This window comes from Patagioenas fasciata, chromosome 2, assembly GCF_037038585.1.
Source record: "Patagioenas fasciata isolate bPatFas1 chromosome 2, bPatFas1.hap1, whole genome shotgun sequence".
Classification (NCBI taxonomy): domain Eukaryota; kingdom Metazoa; phylum Chordata; class Aves; order Columbiformes; family Columbidae; genus Patagioenas; species Patagioenas fasciata.
This window is the reverse complement of record NC_092521.1, coordinates 102,063,454-102,081,991: the sequence shown is the minus strand read 5'-3', so window position 1 is coordinate 102,081,991 and position 18,538 is coordinate 102,063,454. Positions and strand designations below refer to the sequence as shown.

The following is an 18,538-nucleotide window of genomic DNA, read 5'->3' as shown; positions in this document are numbered from 1 at the left end:
TTCACTCCTTCTCCCGTCCAGCTCTCGCTCTCTGCCCAGGCTTAGCCCTTTGCAGGAGCAAGCCATCTTATTTTTATTTGTGGACGAACTCTCACTACATTTGGATCTTAAAACAGAGTTTGAGTGAATCCAAGAAAAATCAGTTTTAGAAAGGAAAAGTAAATCTTGAAACCACCACAAAAACCTGTAGGAATTCCTGTTACATTTTTATTTGAAGTAAGTGAAGGAACTAAGGAGTAGTAGCATATATGTTAAGTCACACAGGGCATAAATTATACACTTTTTTTGGTTAACTGCGTCAGATAAAATTCAGCAGAAGCTATCACAGCCAGAGGGTCACCTCAGCTCCTAGGGAGGTCTTTATTTATTTATTTATTTATTTTTATATTCTAAAGTCTGTCTGCTCTGCTGTTTTGGATAAGACACTTCTCTTTTTTTTTTGGCTTGTGCTCTCACCAAAAAAATAGAGTGTACAGGAGCATCCAAGTAGCCCAAGCTTAGCACCTCCATTTTGTGTCCACACTGACAAGTGGTCTGGAGCTGAGCTTTGCACCTACCTCATCTGAAAACTGGCACCCCCTATTGTGTGCCTGATTGCCAGCAATGGGAAGAAGTACCTGTTCAGGATGATGTGCCTCTCTCAGTCCTAAGTATTCTGCAGAGCATGGTGCTGAAACTGGAGAGAAACAGCTGGAAAGAGATGGAGATGCTGTGAGACCCTGCAGCGAGGTGAGTGCCGCAGTGGTTTGTTGGTGGCCCGGGGATGCTGCTAATCTGGCCAAATTGGCAGTGCCAGGGCTGCTTCTTGCCCCGTGGGGTCCTGCTCTTCTCAGCTGGGGCCTGCCGGCGCTTGCCTGGAGCCCTGTCTGGAGCACAGAGTTCAGCTGCCTGCTGGTTCCCTGCCACTGCCCGTGAGTGTGCAGTGCACCCCTGGTCTGCAGCAGGGCCGCCCGCCTTCCCCCTCGAATGGAGAAGTCTGGAGTGGTTTGAGTCCTGCTTTGTTCAGCCTGAAGAAGAGGAGGCTGTGGGGAGACCTTATGGCCTTTCAGTACTTCAAAGGGGCCCATAAGAAAGATGGGGACAGACTTTTTAGCTGAACTTGTTGCAACAGGACATGGGATAATGGTTTTAAACTAAAGGAGGGGTGATTCAGGCCAGACATGAGGAAGAAGTGTTTTACAATGAGGGTGGTAAAATACTGGCACGTTGCCCAGAGAGGTGGTAGATGTCCCATCCCTGGAGACATTCAAGACCAGGCTGGACAGGGCTCTGAGCAATGTGATCTAGTTGAAGATGTCCCTCCTTATTGCAGGGGTTGGACTAGATGAGCTTTGAAGATCCCTTCCAACCCGTACTCTGAACAGGATTGAATAGTCAATATGCCGTCTCCCATGGCACTTGGTGTTAAACCCTGTGGTTTGGGATGGGAGACTGAGCAAAGAGCCTCTACAGTCTCCTGCCTTGGGGAACCTGAGGTGTGTTTTCTTCAAGATCCCCCTAGGAAAGGAATTTGGAGCCAAAACGGGGAGGAATAGGTGGAGGGAATTTTGCAATGAGTAGGGCAGTCTTTTTGTGTCTTTTTTTCTTCCCACCCGCCAAGCTGGAGGTTGCTAGCTCCCTGGGCCTTCAGCAGCAGGTTCCTGGGTGTTTTCAGCCCAGGGTGTGGAGGCAGAGCGGTTCAGTGGCTGCCCAGGCAAAGGTCGGGCAAAATCTCTGCAGTGCACACGAGAATAGCTGCCTGAGTCTCCTGACCTCACCCTCGGTGTCTTGGCTTCACATGACAGTCATTGGCCACAAGAGCAACTTCTCCCTCGTCCCGTTTAAACCCATGATGCAATGGATCACATCTTCTAGTGCTTCTACATGGTAGCTAAAAGTAAATTCTTCTTAAAAATCAGATTGATGAGCCTGTTTTTATGCATGCTTGGTGCTCACAGCTAAAATCAATATTTGAAATGTTTGTGCACTTTCTTTGTAGCTTTAACAGTAGTTTTTCAATTTAGTTTTTTTAAAAAATTAGTTTTAAAAAGTTAGGAGACTGAGCACTCACTGACCTTACTATTTTGAAGGTGTAAATTAGATGCATTTTAAAAACATGACAATTTGTTTCATTTTATCATTCATTGTGTGTGGTTACTGTAACAAAAAAAAAAATACTTACTTGAGAAAGTTAGCAATAAAGCTCTTTGGTGTGTAGCTCCCGAAGCTCTGGCTCAAACAGGCAAGCAGCAATTACTTTAAAAATTTCACTATTTTGTAGATTTTTATCCTGTCTGACCTTTTTTGAAAGCATTGGAATTACATTCCAAAACACTGATGGGAAGAAAAGGGAAAGAAGCCCACTTTACCCAGACTGGGTGTTTAGTCTCAGTAATGATTCTCTCCAGACTGACTCAGGGTATTCCGTGAACAGTTCTAGAAATGCAAGTGGGACAGTCAGGCATGTCAGCATTGCTGAGCCTAAGCACTGCTGTACCTGCTGCAAGCAGGGTGGCCATCAGTTACATGGTAGGATAAGAAAATGTAGATATTGTTCTTACCACTTTTAGAGGCATAAATGGGTGTATTTAATTGTTGTCTTTATTTTGTACCAAACGTAAAAAGAACAGGCACAGATATTGCTGATATGGACATTACCTATGGATTTTTTTGGCACATTGTAATCATTAAGGATGCAGCCCCTAGTAGCCTGGAGAGTCTCAGGCACAAGCTGCTGACTAGGTTAGAGTGTGAATACTAGGTTCCTGTTTGTGCCCCACTTTGTCATTAGTTGGAGCTCTACCCTGCATGCATTGCAACAGGCTAAGCCCTAAATCAGTCACTACAGTCATTTAACATATTTAGTGTCAGAGTCTGAAGGAATGCACCACTGTAGGGTTTTTGCAGCCTTTCCCAAGAACTCCCAATAAGGACACTTAAAAACTATTATGTATCGTAATCCCTTTTTTTTTTTTCCTGACAGTTTGGGTGGGTGCAGTGGTTGTTCCCGGCTGCTGTGTCCCCTCAGAACAGGATCATTCTTTCAGTGGCTTCCAGGAGCCTGTCCAGGCACAGAGGGCTCCTTGCTGTGACAGGTAGCTTTCTGAGCATTTCAACAGATGCTTCAGCATGCCAAAAGCATAAAGCACTTGGAAGGGAGCACACAGAATATTTCAGCCATGTTTCTTAAAATAAATGTCATGGCTTAAATAATAGACGTTTCCTCACAGACTCTAGAATAACCACCAATGCTGAAATAGCATTTGAGTTACTGGATATGACATTTGCGAAAATTCCTCCAAATTCAGTAACTATAGTGAAGTTTGAGGAGGTTTGGCTTTTTTTTTTTTTTTCCCTAATGTTCATCTTAAAAGCACCTCACCTCCTTCTGCTCATAATTTTTCAAGTCTGTTTAATTCTGATTGCCGGATTTCATAGATATGCACCAGGCGCATGGTTGGAATCCAGGTAGGCTGGCTATGCTCACGTCTGTGGTAAACGTCAGGTTCTCACTGCCGTAGGACAGAATCAGATAGTACCCTGCAGGCAGATGTTGGCTGTGAGGGCTGAAATAACGCTGTTTCCCTCCTGCTTTGCTGGCTGCCAGAAGAAGACACCTGGCGTTCAGCACCATGGCACTGGGATGCATGAAAACATTCAGCCCTGATGCATCATGTGTCTCCCTAGGGAAAGGCCGGGGTTTGGTTTGGCATCCCATGCTGAGATGAGGAGCAATCTACTGGTGAGAATCAAGACGTGTCAGTAGGAGAGGGCATTGTGAAAGTGATGATGGAGAGGTGTAGGAATCCCAGGGAAAGTTTTGTGCGGTGGAGCAGTCGCCCAGCTGGCGCAGCCTTTCCCTCCCTCTTGCGTAAAATGATGTAAGGTGACAAAGAGCTTAACTGTGATTGGTCCTGTTCTGGTGTTAATTACCAGTGACTGCATCGCTTTTGATAGAATTAGAGGAATGTGAAACAGGCCCACAATTAAGTCTGATTTTGATCTTAGCAGCTTCAGATAGTATAAATGCAAATATCACTTGAGACCAGTTCAAATATTTTTAACAGAATTACTCAAAAAGAAAAAGAGCATGGTAGTCAGTGGTTGATCAGAACAAAAGAAATGACCTACTTTCAAAACCAAAACCATTGACCACAGAGGTCTTATCTGCATTCTTAAGTTTTGCCTGCATCTTTCCTTTGTACTTAACCAGGTGACTGATGTATCCTCACCTTTATTTGTGAAGGAAAACTCATTCAGGAACATTGTGTGCCTGATCCTTGTTGTCTGCTACATCCTTTTACACTTTCACAGCAGGGGAATGTACAGCTCTTTCCACTTGGATCTACGTATTGCCAAGCAAAGCATGCTTGGTAGGAAAGGCACATCCTTTATTATGAATGCCATACCCAAGAACAGCCTTTGTCACCCATACTCAGCCACTGAGTTATTAAGAGAAGAGCTTTGGACTGTGCTACACAGAGTAAAAGATAAAAATAGGGTGTCTGACGCATGCATCCCATGTCACACGCGAGGAAACAGAATCATTATACCACCGAGTACAGTATTCGAGAGCATGCGTGGAAAATATGTGTGGATGTGAACGCACGAGATCTTTCCCCACTAAGAAGAAGACTCAGTCACCCTCCTTTTCCTCTGTCCCATTTTACTCTTCTTGTTTGATATTCTCTTTACCTGTTGACAAATCTAACAGCCTAGAGTACCGCAGCTCTGCCTTTCCTGTCGCTGCTCTCCTCCTCGTCTTGCCAAATGACTCCGTAATACTGCTTTCTTATATTTTGAGGGAGCTGTAGAATATTCTCGCTGCACCCAGCTGAGAATAAGCAAAATCTTGCCCATTCTTTAGACATGGGCATCATGCCAAAAACTCCCAGAGCTCAACACTGCTGTCACAGAAATCATGCACTGGGTGCATAATCTAAAATTAGTCATCCACAGGAGGTGCCCCTTCAAATGTTACTCCTTGCATTGTTTTCTTTTATTGCTTCTGTTAGCTTACATGGTTATGTGGCCAAATGTAAAAGTAAATAATGTCATGCAATGGGTAAAACTCAAAGGGAAGTCCATATTGCAGATCAGGTGCCTCTTACCGCAGCATATGACATAAAACATACAGTGAGTCTGGATTTTGCTTGTTTTGAGGGCAGCAGAATCAACAGTATAGTGATTACATTAGTCTTTCTGTACATTTTTGACCCTTCCCAGCTCTTGAAAACTGATGTTCATTCAGTGCAGTAGCCACTATTGTCTTCAGGTACAGAAGTCGCTGACAGGGAATAAGTAACTGTGGGTAATGGATCCAAAGGCAAGCCCAGCATGACTGTAGGACAGGTCCCTAAAACAAACAATCACACAAAACTAACCAAAAAAAGTAATATAAATTTAGTTTAAAGATCAGAAACCTTGTAAAACAATGCAAAACGTTCATCTGAGATCTTATGTGAACATGTGAATGCTTCTTGGGAGAGGACAGGTGGGCAAAGCTGAGGACTTTGGGTGTTCAGTTGCCTCCTGTAGGAAACCTGTGGGAAAAGCACAAGCTGAGACTCAGCAGTGGGTTACAAGATACAGTAGTAACTGAGTTCAGATTTAAAGATAAAGCCTGAAATAGCAGAACTCAATGCAAGACCAACATTTTTTGACCCCTTTGCCTGGATTCAGTAAAACATATGGGTACCTCAGTGTACGATTTTGCTTTTGCTGAGTTGAGGTTTGGGTTACTTGCTAGTCTATTTTTAACTTTAAAGCAGCCTTGTAATTCAATATGTGTTTGTTTTAATTTTACACTCTCCATAAAAAGTACCGTCCATGACGAGTTAGAGAAGTGACCACTGGTAATGCATAGAAACTTAATCAGCTGGTGTGTCACACTGTCTTACTTTTCCGCCCTGCAAACCTGCATGCTGCTCTTGATCAAAAATACCCTGCTGTACTTTGGGTCTCCTCCATTACCTCAGCTTTGCCACTGAGGTTCTGGAGATGCCAGAGGGGGGTGAGATCAGCCTGGGCCAAATCCAGGTCACTCTGCCAGCCCCACTCATACATGCCAGTGGTAGTCATGTCCAGCCAGGGCTGCGAGGTGGGGGCACATGGTGGTCGTAAGTAGGACGGTGGCTTCCCCATGGCCACTGGTTGTGCTGGGAGTGCACCTGTGATTGCCCACCAGCAGCTCAGGCTGCATGTCCACCTGTAGGGGTTAAAGCCAAAAAGCCCACTTTTTGCAGCATACCACTAATGTAGGTATCAAGAGTCACAGGAGGTGACTGTCCCATGTGGGGCTGAACTGAACCGTGCAGCCCACAGCACCTGGCTGAAGCCAACCTGCAGGCTTGTCTCTGCTTTTCTCTCTCCATCATTTTGCAGATTTTTCAAATGGCTGCTAATACCTTTTCAGTTTGAGCGTCCTCATACAGAAACCCCCCATATCATACCACAACCCCCTGTTTTCCTCTTGGCTCTTCTGACCAAAGCGTAGGGTGAAAAGTCTGCAGAATGCCCGATTAGTGGTTGGAGAGGCACAATATCCTTCCTTGCTCATGCATGGGTCACCATGGTACCTGAACCATTGCCATTGTGCATTCCTGTTGCCATCAGCATGTTTGATAGCAGTGGGAGGGCTTCGTGCCTGTGTTTGCACTCACCAGAATTTTGCAATGCTCAAGGAGCAAAAGTGACTCAAGATCTCTATTCTTAATTGCATTCCTGCTGTCAGATGGTAAAATACCCTGAAGAGATAGATCTTATGTTATTATGAAGCTACAAATTACTTTTTAAGATTAAAGGAGAATGAAAGCAAGCAAAACACAAATATCAGCAACATTTTATATGATTTTCACTACTTGCTTTCAGCTGTGTTTAGCTTTGAACTTGCATGCACCGTAAATTAAAAATGTTGCACCTCACCAGATTATGATCAGTGGTCTAATTTTGATTTGTCAGATTTAGTGATGGTGCAGTGATGGTGGATAACTCATGCCCAAACCCACCTGAACCGTTCTCAGAAGTAACTAAGCCTACAACAGAGCGAACAGGTTTGCTCTGTGATTGTGCATCCCCCGGGACAGCTCACCTCACCCATGCTCCTCTTGCTGCATCCTAGTTGCTGCATCCTCCCTTCCCGTGGGATGAGGCATTGCAGCTAACTGCTGCAAGATAATGATTTTTGAGGTTCATTTTGAGATTTTTGAGACTCATTTTCCAGTGTCAGGTGGCAGCGTTAAGCAAAGGTTGGAGCTGTCCCCAGACATGGGGAGACCCATGGTCTCCTTCGTACCAGCATGAACCCGGAGCAGCTTCTTCAGGAGATGATGGAGATGAGGTCAGACTCTGCTCCTGCTCCATCCCCAGCCTGTGGCAGAAATAACTTGTCATCAGAGCGGTCACTGTAATATGGATGAGGTTCAAGTCAGGCCCAGTAGCTTCAATGTGCGATTATAACAAGAATTTGACACACATGGTGAGCTACTAGTCGTGTATATGTGATCTGTCTCCACACTGTCCCAGGAGGCATTTACCAGCATAAAAATCAGTTAATGAGGGGATGTGTCATGAGCAGCAGCCTGCTGCTGCACAAAGGACAGCCCGGGAAGCTTAAGGATGAGTGAGCCGCATCCTTTCCACTTGCAAATTCTGTCAGTTTTGCCACCCTACGTACTGGGAAGGAACACTGACTTCATTGTGGTTTGGTTTGTTTTTTTTTTTTGAACGCCACAGCAGAATTTATGCAAAGTTTTCTGTGGACGCAACAGGAGTGCTCAAAAGCTCACCCCATCTAAAGTGCCTCAGGTCCTTTAGGATAATGAGACATTTTCTGAGTGCACCTTTTTATTGTACCAATATTATGTTACAGGAAAAATGGAAGGGGGGAACTTAACACATAGCACCTGTCACAAGTTCTCTCCTTGAATTAGGCTCTCCTGCTTATAAAAGTTTAATTGATTCCTAGCAGTTTATGTGCATGGTGCTCAGTGGGCGTTTTCTGTTCTCTTGCCAGCTACATGGTTACTTAGAAAGCGAGCCGCTTACACTACAGCTGTTCATTGGGACTGCAGACGACCGCCTGCTGCGACCCCATGCCTTCTACCAGGTTCATCGGATCACCGGGAAGACTGTTTCCACCACCAGCCACGAAACAATACTTTCCAACACCAAAGTCCTGGAAATTCCACTTCTTCCAGAGAACAACATGAGAGCAATGTAAGACCCAGGCACCATATCTGACTCCTAGCAGTTTCCTCTTGGTCATCTCACTTGATTACTTATGTGTTGGTGTGTTTTGTTTTGTTTTGTTTTTTTCCCTGTACACAATTTTCTTTTTCGTATTTTTTTTTTTTTTAATAAAATTCTCTCTGTAATAGTATGCGTTCACAACTTTGCCAGGACAAATTGCCTCTAATCAGCTTAAAAACAAAATGAACTTCACAAATATTTATGACAACTGATGGCTTTCATTCTAGAGTTTCAGCCAATGTGCTTATTTGCCATTTAAAATAAGTATCTCAGTTACCAAGCTGTAAATATCTCCTACCTCAGCTCCTGCATTTAGTTTCTAAATGTGACACCTCTTGCTCCTATACGCACTAGCACAAGGAACAGGACCTATTAAAATTTATCTTTGGGTGTCAAAGGAAACTCTTAGAGAGCATTTCCAAGTGCCCTGGTGGTTTTTGAGATTAATAAAACCGCTTTTATTTCTTACATAATAAAAATCAGCATTTTTCACAGCATTTGTTTAGAATCAAAGCTTCTAGAACTAAGAAGAGGAGTAAAGGTGATACAGCTTACAGACTGGAGTTACTAAACTGGGTTAAGTTTTGTCCTATGCAGAAAAGCAGGCATGGATGTCTTAGGATCTCTGCATTCACAGGAGTCTAAGTGATAATTAAGTGTCTCTTAGGTCCATTACACACAGGGAAATTTCATTACAGGATTGTGTATAAAGGGTCAAATAACCATCTGTGTATGTGACATACATGAGACCCTTGACATTATTTAGTCCCATCATCTCTGCCTCCTCATTCGAATGATCCTAGCCCTTATTTGATGTGTCTCCCTCCTCATTCATATGATCCTGACCCTTATCTGAGGTGTCTACCTTGGGAGGAATTTATGTGTACTTGTGTGTGTGTACAGCTCTCGGTTTGTCTATAAATGTGAGTGTATTCATATTCCTATGCAGAAGCGTGCACCTTTGTGTGTATGTATGGGTAGATAGAAAGATTAAGTAGGTGGACAGACAGAAAGCAAGCAAGAAATCCCGGCCCCACCAAGCCAAATACCATGGGAAAATCCTAGGGAGCTTACTAAAATCACAGTTTCACTTCTTGTTATTCATACAGTTTTCTGCACCTTAATGAAGTAGAAGATGGTATCAGACACCTGAAGTCTTTCTGCATCTAGTGGTTATTAGAAGCTGGTTTGCAGTGTCATGTACAGCATGCCCTGGAGTGCCTCATGTAAATAGAAGAGTTAGAATGTGTTTAGCTGCGTTACCAGCTGGGCTTAGGGTCATCACTCGAGACCTGAGGACCTCTGTCAGTGCATTGTGTTAAAAGTCATGGCAATCCTGCAAAATTATTGCCCCCATTTGCTGTCATCATAAGCTGTCACGGCTCCACTGAGGTTATTTAAATTTCACCAATTTGTACCTACGCAATATTTATTTGCATCTTTATTTGTCCAGGTTGAATCACATTTTTGGCCACCTGGGAGTATTATTACCATTTCAATCATCTTTCTCCCTGTAATAAAGGTAGTTACACAGTTCAAGAACCAAGATGAATATTTTTGTGACGTGCGTACCAGGTCATAGTAGAGCTTTCTCAAGAACCATAGGCAATGCTTTGGCATATACAAGCCTTACACATCAGTAGCCTAAAACCTCCTGTATCACTAACAATGAATTGAAATTTGGAGTCAAGGACTTTTCTCACATATACTTTGTGTATTCAGGCCTTGATTCAGTGAAACACTGAAGCTCATCTGCACATTTAAACTTTTGCACTTTTAGCTACTCCTGTTGTCTTCAGATTTTAATGTCCATGATTTACAAGCTTGAATTTAAATGCTTTTTCTCCTCTGAACTTTATTGGCTCTGAACAAATTGTTGTTGATTACTTTTTATTTATTGTACAAGTGTTGCTATAGGACAGACAGTACTGAGAAGCACACTTTTCCTTCCTTATTGTATGGATCTTTGCGTAGATTTTTGACACGGGTACAAATACTTGGTAATTCTTATGGCTTCACCTGCTAATATGCATTGTTGAGAAGCTTTAATACTTCCATTAGTTTCTTTGATTGTATCAGCAAGGGCCTTTTTGTTATTTGAAATCCATACTTTAGAAAAAAGGTAAATCAAACCATGCTGCCGTAGTTCTTGTTTGCAGTTTGCTTCAGACCAGAACTTCAAAGGTCTGGAGGGGGAATTAAGCTCTTTGAATGCAAAATAAAATTAAACTATGCATATCCAGTCTAATAAAATGCATGCCAGAGAGCAGTACCCAGAAGAAGAAATTGCCATGTAGGCTTTGTAGTTGTGGCCAAAGCGTAGGTATTTTTGCAGTGGGTTTTTGAGTGTGTATGTTTATATACCTTTTGTTCTGGGAACTTCCTCTGTTGAAATTTGCTTTGACAAAAATTCTGACTTGTAAACTCATCCTGGAGAAACCTGAAATTTAAAAATAGGAGAAAAAGGTCAGAAATAGTCATAGTTCTATATGACAAAAAGCATGTTTTTCTCTAATGTGGAGGGAAGACTCTGATTTTAGTTTTTTTCATGCAGAACTTTGTCTCAATGCTCAGCTTGGGAGTATTTCCAGCTCATTCAAATACAAACACATTGACAGTGGAGCTGACCTTAGGAAGAGCTGTGCTCATTAATAAGCATTTTCAGGACTTTGCCCTGGAATAAAAATCATGTCAGATTTTTCTCCAAATTATCTGTAACAAGTGAAATATTTAGTAACCAGGTGGGTCTAGATCGGTAACACTTCGTGCACTATTGTTTCATCCCATTGACTTTTCTAGTCTTGCTGTTTCTTTGGACTTTGGTTAATCTGTAAGCACCATCCTTACAGGATGTCTTGGAGAGGAAGGATCTTTTAGATCTTCTTCCTCGGGGAACTGAAGTAACATCCTAAATTTGTGTGCTCAAGAGCATTTACTACCTGGTACTACAGATAGCCCCAATTTAGCTACTTGTGGATGCAAGTGCTAGGCTTAACAAAGTCTGCAGTGCTCAGCCTGGTTATCAGATTGTGTCTGACTCATATTTTTAAGAGGGGATGTATGGGAGAGAGGGAAGATATTGCATGCTTATGTCTTCTGAAGTCTTCTTGAAGTGAACTGAGTTGCTTTATGTTTCCTTTTGGATAGCATTGACTGTGCTGGGATATTAAAGCTCCGAAACTCTGACATTGAGCTGCGCAAGGGAGAGACAGACATCGGTCGGAAGAACACGCGCGTGCGACTGGTTTTCAGGGTTCATATCCCGCAGGCCAATGGCAGGACCCTCTCCTTGCAAGTAGCCTCCAACCCCATCGAGTGCTGTAAGTAGCAACAAAAATCCTTCTCTTGCTGGGTGTTGTGCTACCCCACATGCAATCTTTGTCCACTGACATGCTTTACGTCGGTGTCGCTTTGCCTGTCTAGTTGGTGAATCTTAATCTGCTTTCCAAAAGTGGTTTATACTGAAGACAAAACATCTGTGTCTTAGAAAAGGATGTGTAGCTTTGTGCATTGATTTCTGTAGAAAAGAACACACTTAAAACAACAGTGGAGTGCACTTAAACTAAACTAATAATGGACCTGAGAGCGACAAGGATTTTTTTCTTTTTTTTTTTTTTTTTGGTGACTCCCTATCATACAGGTAACTGCTGTAGGAGTTTTGGAAAACAGCTATCATGTCCTATTCATTCTCTGTCTCCATATCATAAAGCAAAAACCAGCAAGCAAAACCCCAAACCCTTTGATGCAGAGCTAGCAGTATACTAGAGCTGACACAGTTGCACAAGCTGCCTGTGGCTTCAGAAAACCTCCAGAAACCAGGCTTCTGTGCTGGGGTCTCTTTGACTGAGCAGACTACTTTTTACCAGCTGCACTGGGGCACCCTCCTAAGACACCTATATCATTCTTGCTCTGTAAGCCTCATCAGCCTCCCCAACACAAAACAAAATCTATTTGCTTTCTGTAGCTTGAACATTTCAGCATAAGTGGTGGAAATTGAATTTCAGTCGAACTCTCATTGCTGATTTGGTCAGCTGGATGTACTGAAACAGTCTTTAAGGTTTTGTTGGATTCCACAAAGTGCATCTTTGTGATGCCAACAGCGTAGGGAGTAGCTTAATGTCTGGTGGGTATGTGGGGAGTGAGCTCTGGGGGTGGGGAGCAGAAGAGAGGGGGAGGAAAGCTTGACCATCTCTAGCCCCATGCGTGCTGGAGGGTCATGTTCACTCTTGTTCCTACGTCATTGCCAGGCTGGAGTCCTATGCAATGTTGTCTGGCAGGTCCTGGAGCGTGTCAACGTTTGATCTCTTGTAGGCATAGTACTTTTTCAGGGATTGTTAATAGAGAGGCTGTAGGAAAGAACATCCCTGTGTTCCTCTTGCAAAAGCAGTGACAGACTTTCAGACCGGTGACAGTACTCCATCCTTTTGCCTAGGATAGCACCATGGCCACTCTGGTAGTCTGAATCTACAAGAGAGGCTGAAGTTGTAGGAAAGAGCAGTGCAATTAGACCAACAGTGGTGGCTTCTCTCTCACACAGTCATTCATTTAAATAAATAAATCAGTATTGGCACTGAGGAGTTACATTAAGATAAGCCTGTGGTGTTTTTTTGAAGAACAGCAGAGCCTTTTTACATATAGCAGGTAGACTGGCATAAAACCCTGTCTTCTGTCCAGGGTATGTATGAAATGAATAATTTCCCATTTGTTTCTTATTCAAGGGCAATTTCTAGGCTAACAGGCAAAGCGAAAAATGTCAGGAGTCATGGTTTCATCATTCTGCTGTTCAAGTTGATGAGAGCTTTTCAGTTGCTGTATAGCAGGATAAGGTGCAATATAAATACATCCTGAACTGGTCTGTGCACAGGTGCCAAGCTCAGGAAGCTACTAAATACAAAGCCTGATTGAATTTGTATCAGTGAACCACAGTTTTGAGGGTTGTGTAACGAGCAAAAGCATGGTATGTGCCTCCTGAAAGGAGCGAAAAACAGGAGAAAAAATAAGTGCTAGTGTTGTTTCCAGTGCAGAATGTGGAATAAGCTGTTGCCAAAAACTTCATGCATCTCTTAATGCATGTGACACTAGGAGGAACCATGTAATCTGAATAAAATGTCACATCATCCTTTGAAGCACAGCCACGCTTGCTCCATGTACCAGTTGGGAGAGATAAAATATGTGCCACAAGAATACCCAATTCTTTTTGCATGGATCCACGTGTGCTTTGGCACTCAGGTGCCAGTGGAAATACACTGTCTGAGGCCCATGGCTACTACTTCTGGTGCAGGACAGTTTGCAGAACTGGCAATACAGTGTTTCGTGACTGAAACATATTTTGGATCTGGATGGTCATCTTGTCATGTGTGCCTTGTAAACACACAGCATATATGTTATAGATAAGAGAAAATTATTTTAAATAAAGGAATTTCAACAAAAATATACTTTTTGATATAGTACAGGTCAAGCTGAGTTTTAAACCAGCTTATTATTTGAGAGCCTTTTGAATCTGTACCATTATATTTGATAACCCTATTGTTTACAATCAAGGTGATAACCCTATTGTTTACAATCGAGGCACTTGAAAACCAACCAATGTTTCCTCCAAACTGTCTGACCTTTCTTTGTTTCTGTATCAAACACAGCTTAGCTTATGAGGGTAAGCATTAAGTTACTAATGCAATCCTTATTTGTGTGTGTGTTTGTGGTTGCTTTTCTTTTTCTTTTTTTTTTTCCTTATCTTCTTTATAATTCTCCAGCTCAGAGATCTGCCCAAGAACTGCCTCTGGTGGAGAAGCAAAGTACTGACAGCTTTCCTGTTACTGGAGGGAAAAAAATGATACTGACTGGCCATAACTTTCTGCAAGACTCCAAAGTAATCTTTGTGGAGAAAGCACCAGGTATGTCTTTTCAATCTAGACTCCAGTCTGCCTTTTTTCACTTGTTATAAAATCTCTGCCAAATGATGAAAGCAAAAATATGGTAATGACATTTTCTTCTGCATATAATATGTTTTCCATGTCACTGGGCAAAGCTGTGAAAGTGATCTGAGCCGTACCTAATGCTGGGGTTTCACACTATGGCAGGTGTAGTCACAGGTAGACAATAGCAACATTGAAAGTCGAAGTTGGGCATTTGTTTTTGTAGCAAACGATGTCTGTACTGGATAGGACCTGTAAAAGGTGTTTGAAACTTCAGGTGACGTGTCCGTGTAAAGCCTGCAAGGTGGTGCATCTTGTTAAACCTTTCTGTAATTTGTGGAAGAGGGAGTGGTATTGCTGGTGATGTGTATGTGCACATATGTCTCCGTCTGGCAGTCGAGACTGGTGGTGCTTACAGTCCCCTGCTTGAGGAGGACTTGCAGAGCGCATGCATTCATTGGAAAGGAGAGATTTCTGGTTTACTTTGAGGACTAGGGAAGTACTACTGCCAGCTGCCCCAGTGCACAGCACTACTGCAGTGCATTGGTGGTGGGACAGGTCCTCCCAGGGAAGGGTCCCAGGCCAGGCTGAAGCAGGGCAAGTGGTGTGGGGTGGGAGCTGGGGCTGAAGCAGGAGGTGTCTGCAGGGGCGGTGGGTCACAGGGTCATAATGCATAACAGGCATGAATGCCCCGTCAGGAAAAGGTGGTGAGAGTGGAGCTGTGCGTCAAAGTCAGGCTCTGAAATGAGATCGTTAAGGGTAGTTTTAAGTCTTGTTTTGGAAAGGGTTTCCGTGGTGCTGGCACAAGCTATGGATTCCTCAGCTGCTGGCTGAACCCCGCCCCCCGAACTTTAAACTGTCTTGGGCGCTCCTCAGGCCACCAGAGCCAGCTTTGACACTGCTCCTGTTTAACCCTCCATGTCCACAAGGTTCTCGTGCTGTTCTACCCACAGCCGCTGCTGGTGGTGTGGGAAGCCAGGCATGAGAAGGGATGACAGGGTGAGCAGGCCAGGCTCTGGAAGCAGAGACATCTGAGTAGGTGCCAGCTCAGCGGACTCAGGGGAAGAGCAGAAGACTTCCCTGAAGTTCCCCAGCAGAGTCCTGGGTTGGTGAGGTTTAAGTCACCAAAAGTGTGTGTAGGGCAGGGATAATGCCCCAGGTCCTCCATGAGAGCTGGTCAGCACAGTTCCTGTCACCCCCAAGCACTGCACCATGCGCAGTCTGGTTGTGGCTGTGAGATGAGCAGAATACCCTTTTTGTTTCTTAAGAAAGTTAAAAAAAGGGAAAAAAGATGGTATTTCAATGAAAAAACCTGTGAACTCCACATACCATGAGGGAAGAACATGACTCTCTATATTTAAACTTCCTTTGCTGCACAGAAGTGGGTTAGAGTGACATGTCAGGAGCAGAGTGCTGAATCTGTCACATTACAGAAAGGAAGCCACATTAAAAGGTGCTTTCCTTCATACTTATTTTCTCTCCTCTTCCATTATGGAGTTGAAAATTTTTGAAGTATTGTGTTCCAAAGGATTATGACGATGATGCTACTTGCTCACCAGCAAGTACCCCAGTGTTGGATTTGGACACTGTCTCCCTTAGTGTTAAGTACACCAAAAGCAGAATGTTCAATGTATATACTTAAATTACAAAAATGAAGAATGGGGACAGCATTGTACTTCTGAACCACACAGATACCTCCCTCAAGCAACAGGAATTTGAGGATGTGCAAAGACATATTACAGATAGAAAATAATTTATGTGACATTTTTAAACATCATGAGAGATGAAGGAGTGCAGTGCTGCACACTAGGTGTGCTGATGAAGAAAATGATCAAAAGGCCTTGCCTGTCACCCTAAAAAACTCCTGGGGTGAAATCCTTGAGTGCATGGGTTGGCAGAAAGGACCACTGCAGGAGTGTGTCTTCTACTTGAAGCACCACTGGAGATCCCCCTCAACTCTTCCTCCTGTCATGGAGCAGGGGACAACTCCACAGGAGTCAGTCAGTGAGCTGCTGTCATTGAAGAGTAATCAAGATCATTAAGTCAGTACTGAAAGATCTGCTCTGAAACTGTCCTCCCTGGTTTTAGTAGTCTCAAGGGAGATTTGTTGCATTTGCAGGGCAGTATTGCCTCGTGGGGGAACACTGCAGGAGCCAAACCTTTAAAGTTGAGAATGTTTGGCATCTCCAGGAGTTGCAATTGTGTCGCTAGGAATGGCACACGAAAAGCAAAGTTGCCGGCTGATCTGAGCTGAACAATTTGTAGAGCTTGTTTGATGTGTGCTATGTTAACTAACACAACTCGATGCACTGGAAACAAACAAGCATGGTGTATTGTTGTCTTAGTGGCAGGCTGCTCTGGCTCCATTTTTGAGCAGAGTATTTAATTTTATTTAATTTTGAGCTGTATTTAATGTCAAATGAATAAGTTATTACCAGACTTCACTTTTGAAAATCAGCACGTGGTGTTTCTTTCCCTGTCAGTTCTTGCACATCTATGAAAGTAGGTCGAGAGAGGGAACACCAGCATAGTTTCTCTTTCTCTTAGAAAGCTGGTTATGAACTGTTGTGATTTGCTGGAGACATTCATTAGTTTTGCTGCTGTTACTGCTTTTGTTTTTGAATTTGAAATGTTAATCACGTTCCTACTGGGTAGCAGCCAAACTCATCTATTACAAAGTAATAGGTCAGAGGAATCATTGCACTCATAAAGAGAGTGTATCTTTTCTATAAAATCTAAATATTATACTGCATGAGCTCATGTCTTCAGCCCTCACTTGGGCTGAGTCCTGAAGCTGGGAGGCAGTCTCCAGGAACTCGTCTAATTCATGCTAGTTTGCATACTTAACAAGTTAACGCAAAGAGTTTGAGAACACTTTTTGTTTGCCTTTCCCCCCCCCTCTCCTTCTGTCTGAATAATTTCTTTAAGTCTGCTGAGCGCATTGTGGTCCACTGAATGTTTTTCCAAGCATGAGTCCTAAGCTCTCTGTCTTGAGGGCTAGCCCTCAGCTGTTGTAGTCTCTAGAGGAATGGCATTATCCTGGCCTCCTTGCGTGGGGAGTCTGTCTGAGCAGTGACTCATACAAGAGGGAATCCCTGAAGAATGATCAAATCAATCCTTCAACTGAGGAGGCTGCGCTTGGTGCTCTCAGCTTAACTCCTTACTGACTGCTTTTCAGCCAAAACGCTTATGAAACAGGGCAAAATGTGCTTTGCAGCCCTGCGACTCTGTGTCTCACGGAGGAGGAGTGAGGCAGCTGAGTGATGAAGGTGCACTGAAAGGGCTGTGGGAGGAATGCTTGCAAAAAACCTCCTCAAAAAGGAGAACCCCTCATGGTGTGGTCCAGCACTCAGGCAGAAGGCACCCCTTTGAATAAATAATGAGTTTTTTCAGAAGTGGACTAGAATTTGCTCAAGCCTTTTACAGTACCATAAAAAAGTTCTCATGTGTTGCAGTGAGTCCTTATTTTATGTTATTTTGCTCAATGTTTTATTGCTTGAATATCAGCCCATATTTTCCAGTGATGAACGATGGTATAAAATGACCATCCAAGAAACCTAGTGGTAGTAAAAATGGGAATGCTGAATGTGCTTTGTGAGGTTTACTCTTCTAAATGCAGAATTTCCTTAGACTGGGTAGTCCCATGATGACTTTGTGTCTTACAGATTACGCTAATAATTGTTTTTCTTACATTCTTTTACTTTCTGTCTCTCTTTGTAGTCATGCTTTTATCTTCCTGAGTTTCAAAACGGTCTTGTGAGCCTGCATGTCAAGGTTGTTGGGTTCTAGGTTTAGGACATCCAATACCAATCTGGTTTTCATCAGAAGAATTAGCACTTGCTAAAATATAAAAAAATCTGCAACTTCTTACTGGCAAGGGCCCTTGATGGCTAGGTGCTGGTATTCACTGTGGAGGCAAGGTGTGCATTTTAGTTACAAAAGTGGATGAAATGAAGTTGATATTTATTAGCTATGGGAGGAGGTGTTTGGCTAGGAGGGACAAAATGTTTCCTGTCTAACACGTGCATCTGCAAGAGTACAAATTGTGATCTCGAAATATAATAAAAGACACTGATTTATTTACTTATCTTTTTAAAACTTATGTCATTTCTAGATTATGAATGTAACAGGCTACAAAAATCTTGAGGGAGGTTTGGAAAATGCAGAAGTCTTTGGAGAGTGTGTTTTAAGGTCTATATATCTGTCAGCTACCTTTTCTTGGTAACAACTTCTATAAACATTGTGTATTTGTTTTTAAAGCTAGTTTTTGAAAGGTAATCTGAGTTACTGAACACAAAACAGCACAAAAGCCTAACAGAAATGACCAGACTACTGGCTCCTAGTATATTACAATATGATTAGTGATCTATAAAAATAAGTGCCGTGGAAAAATCCTA

At 43.0% G+C, this 18,538-nt stretch overlaps 1 protein-coding gene across 6 annotated transcripts in view; it reads left to right on the top strand.

The window, feature by feature from the left end:
• NFATC1 (nuclear factor of activated T cells 1) overlaps positions 1 to 18,538 on the top strand; it is a 115,593-nt gene that overhangs the window by 37,382 nt on the left and 59,673 nt on the right. For all 6 annotated transcript variants that reach the window (XM_065831980.2, XM_071804646.1, XM_071804645.1 and 3 more), the window contains exons 4-6: positions 7,994 to 8,196; positions 11,377 to 11,549; positions 13,980 to 14,120. In XM_065831980.2, coding sequence (XP_065688052.1) covers positions 7,994 to 8,196; positions 11,377 to 11,549; positions 13,980 to 14,120 — 517 coding nt within the window. The remainder of the gene's footprint in view (positions 1 to 7,993; positions 8,197 to 11,376; positions 11,550 to 13,979; positions 14,121 to 18,538) is intronic.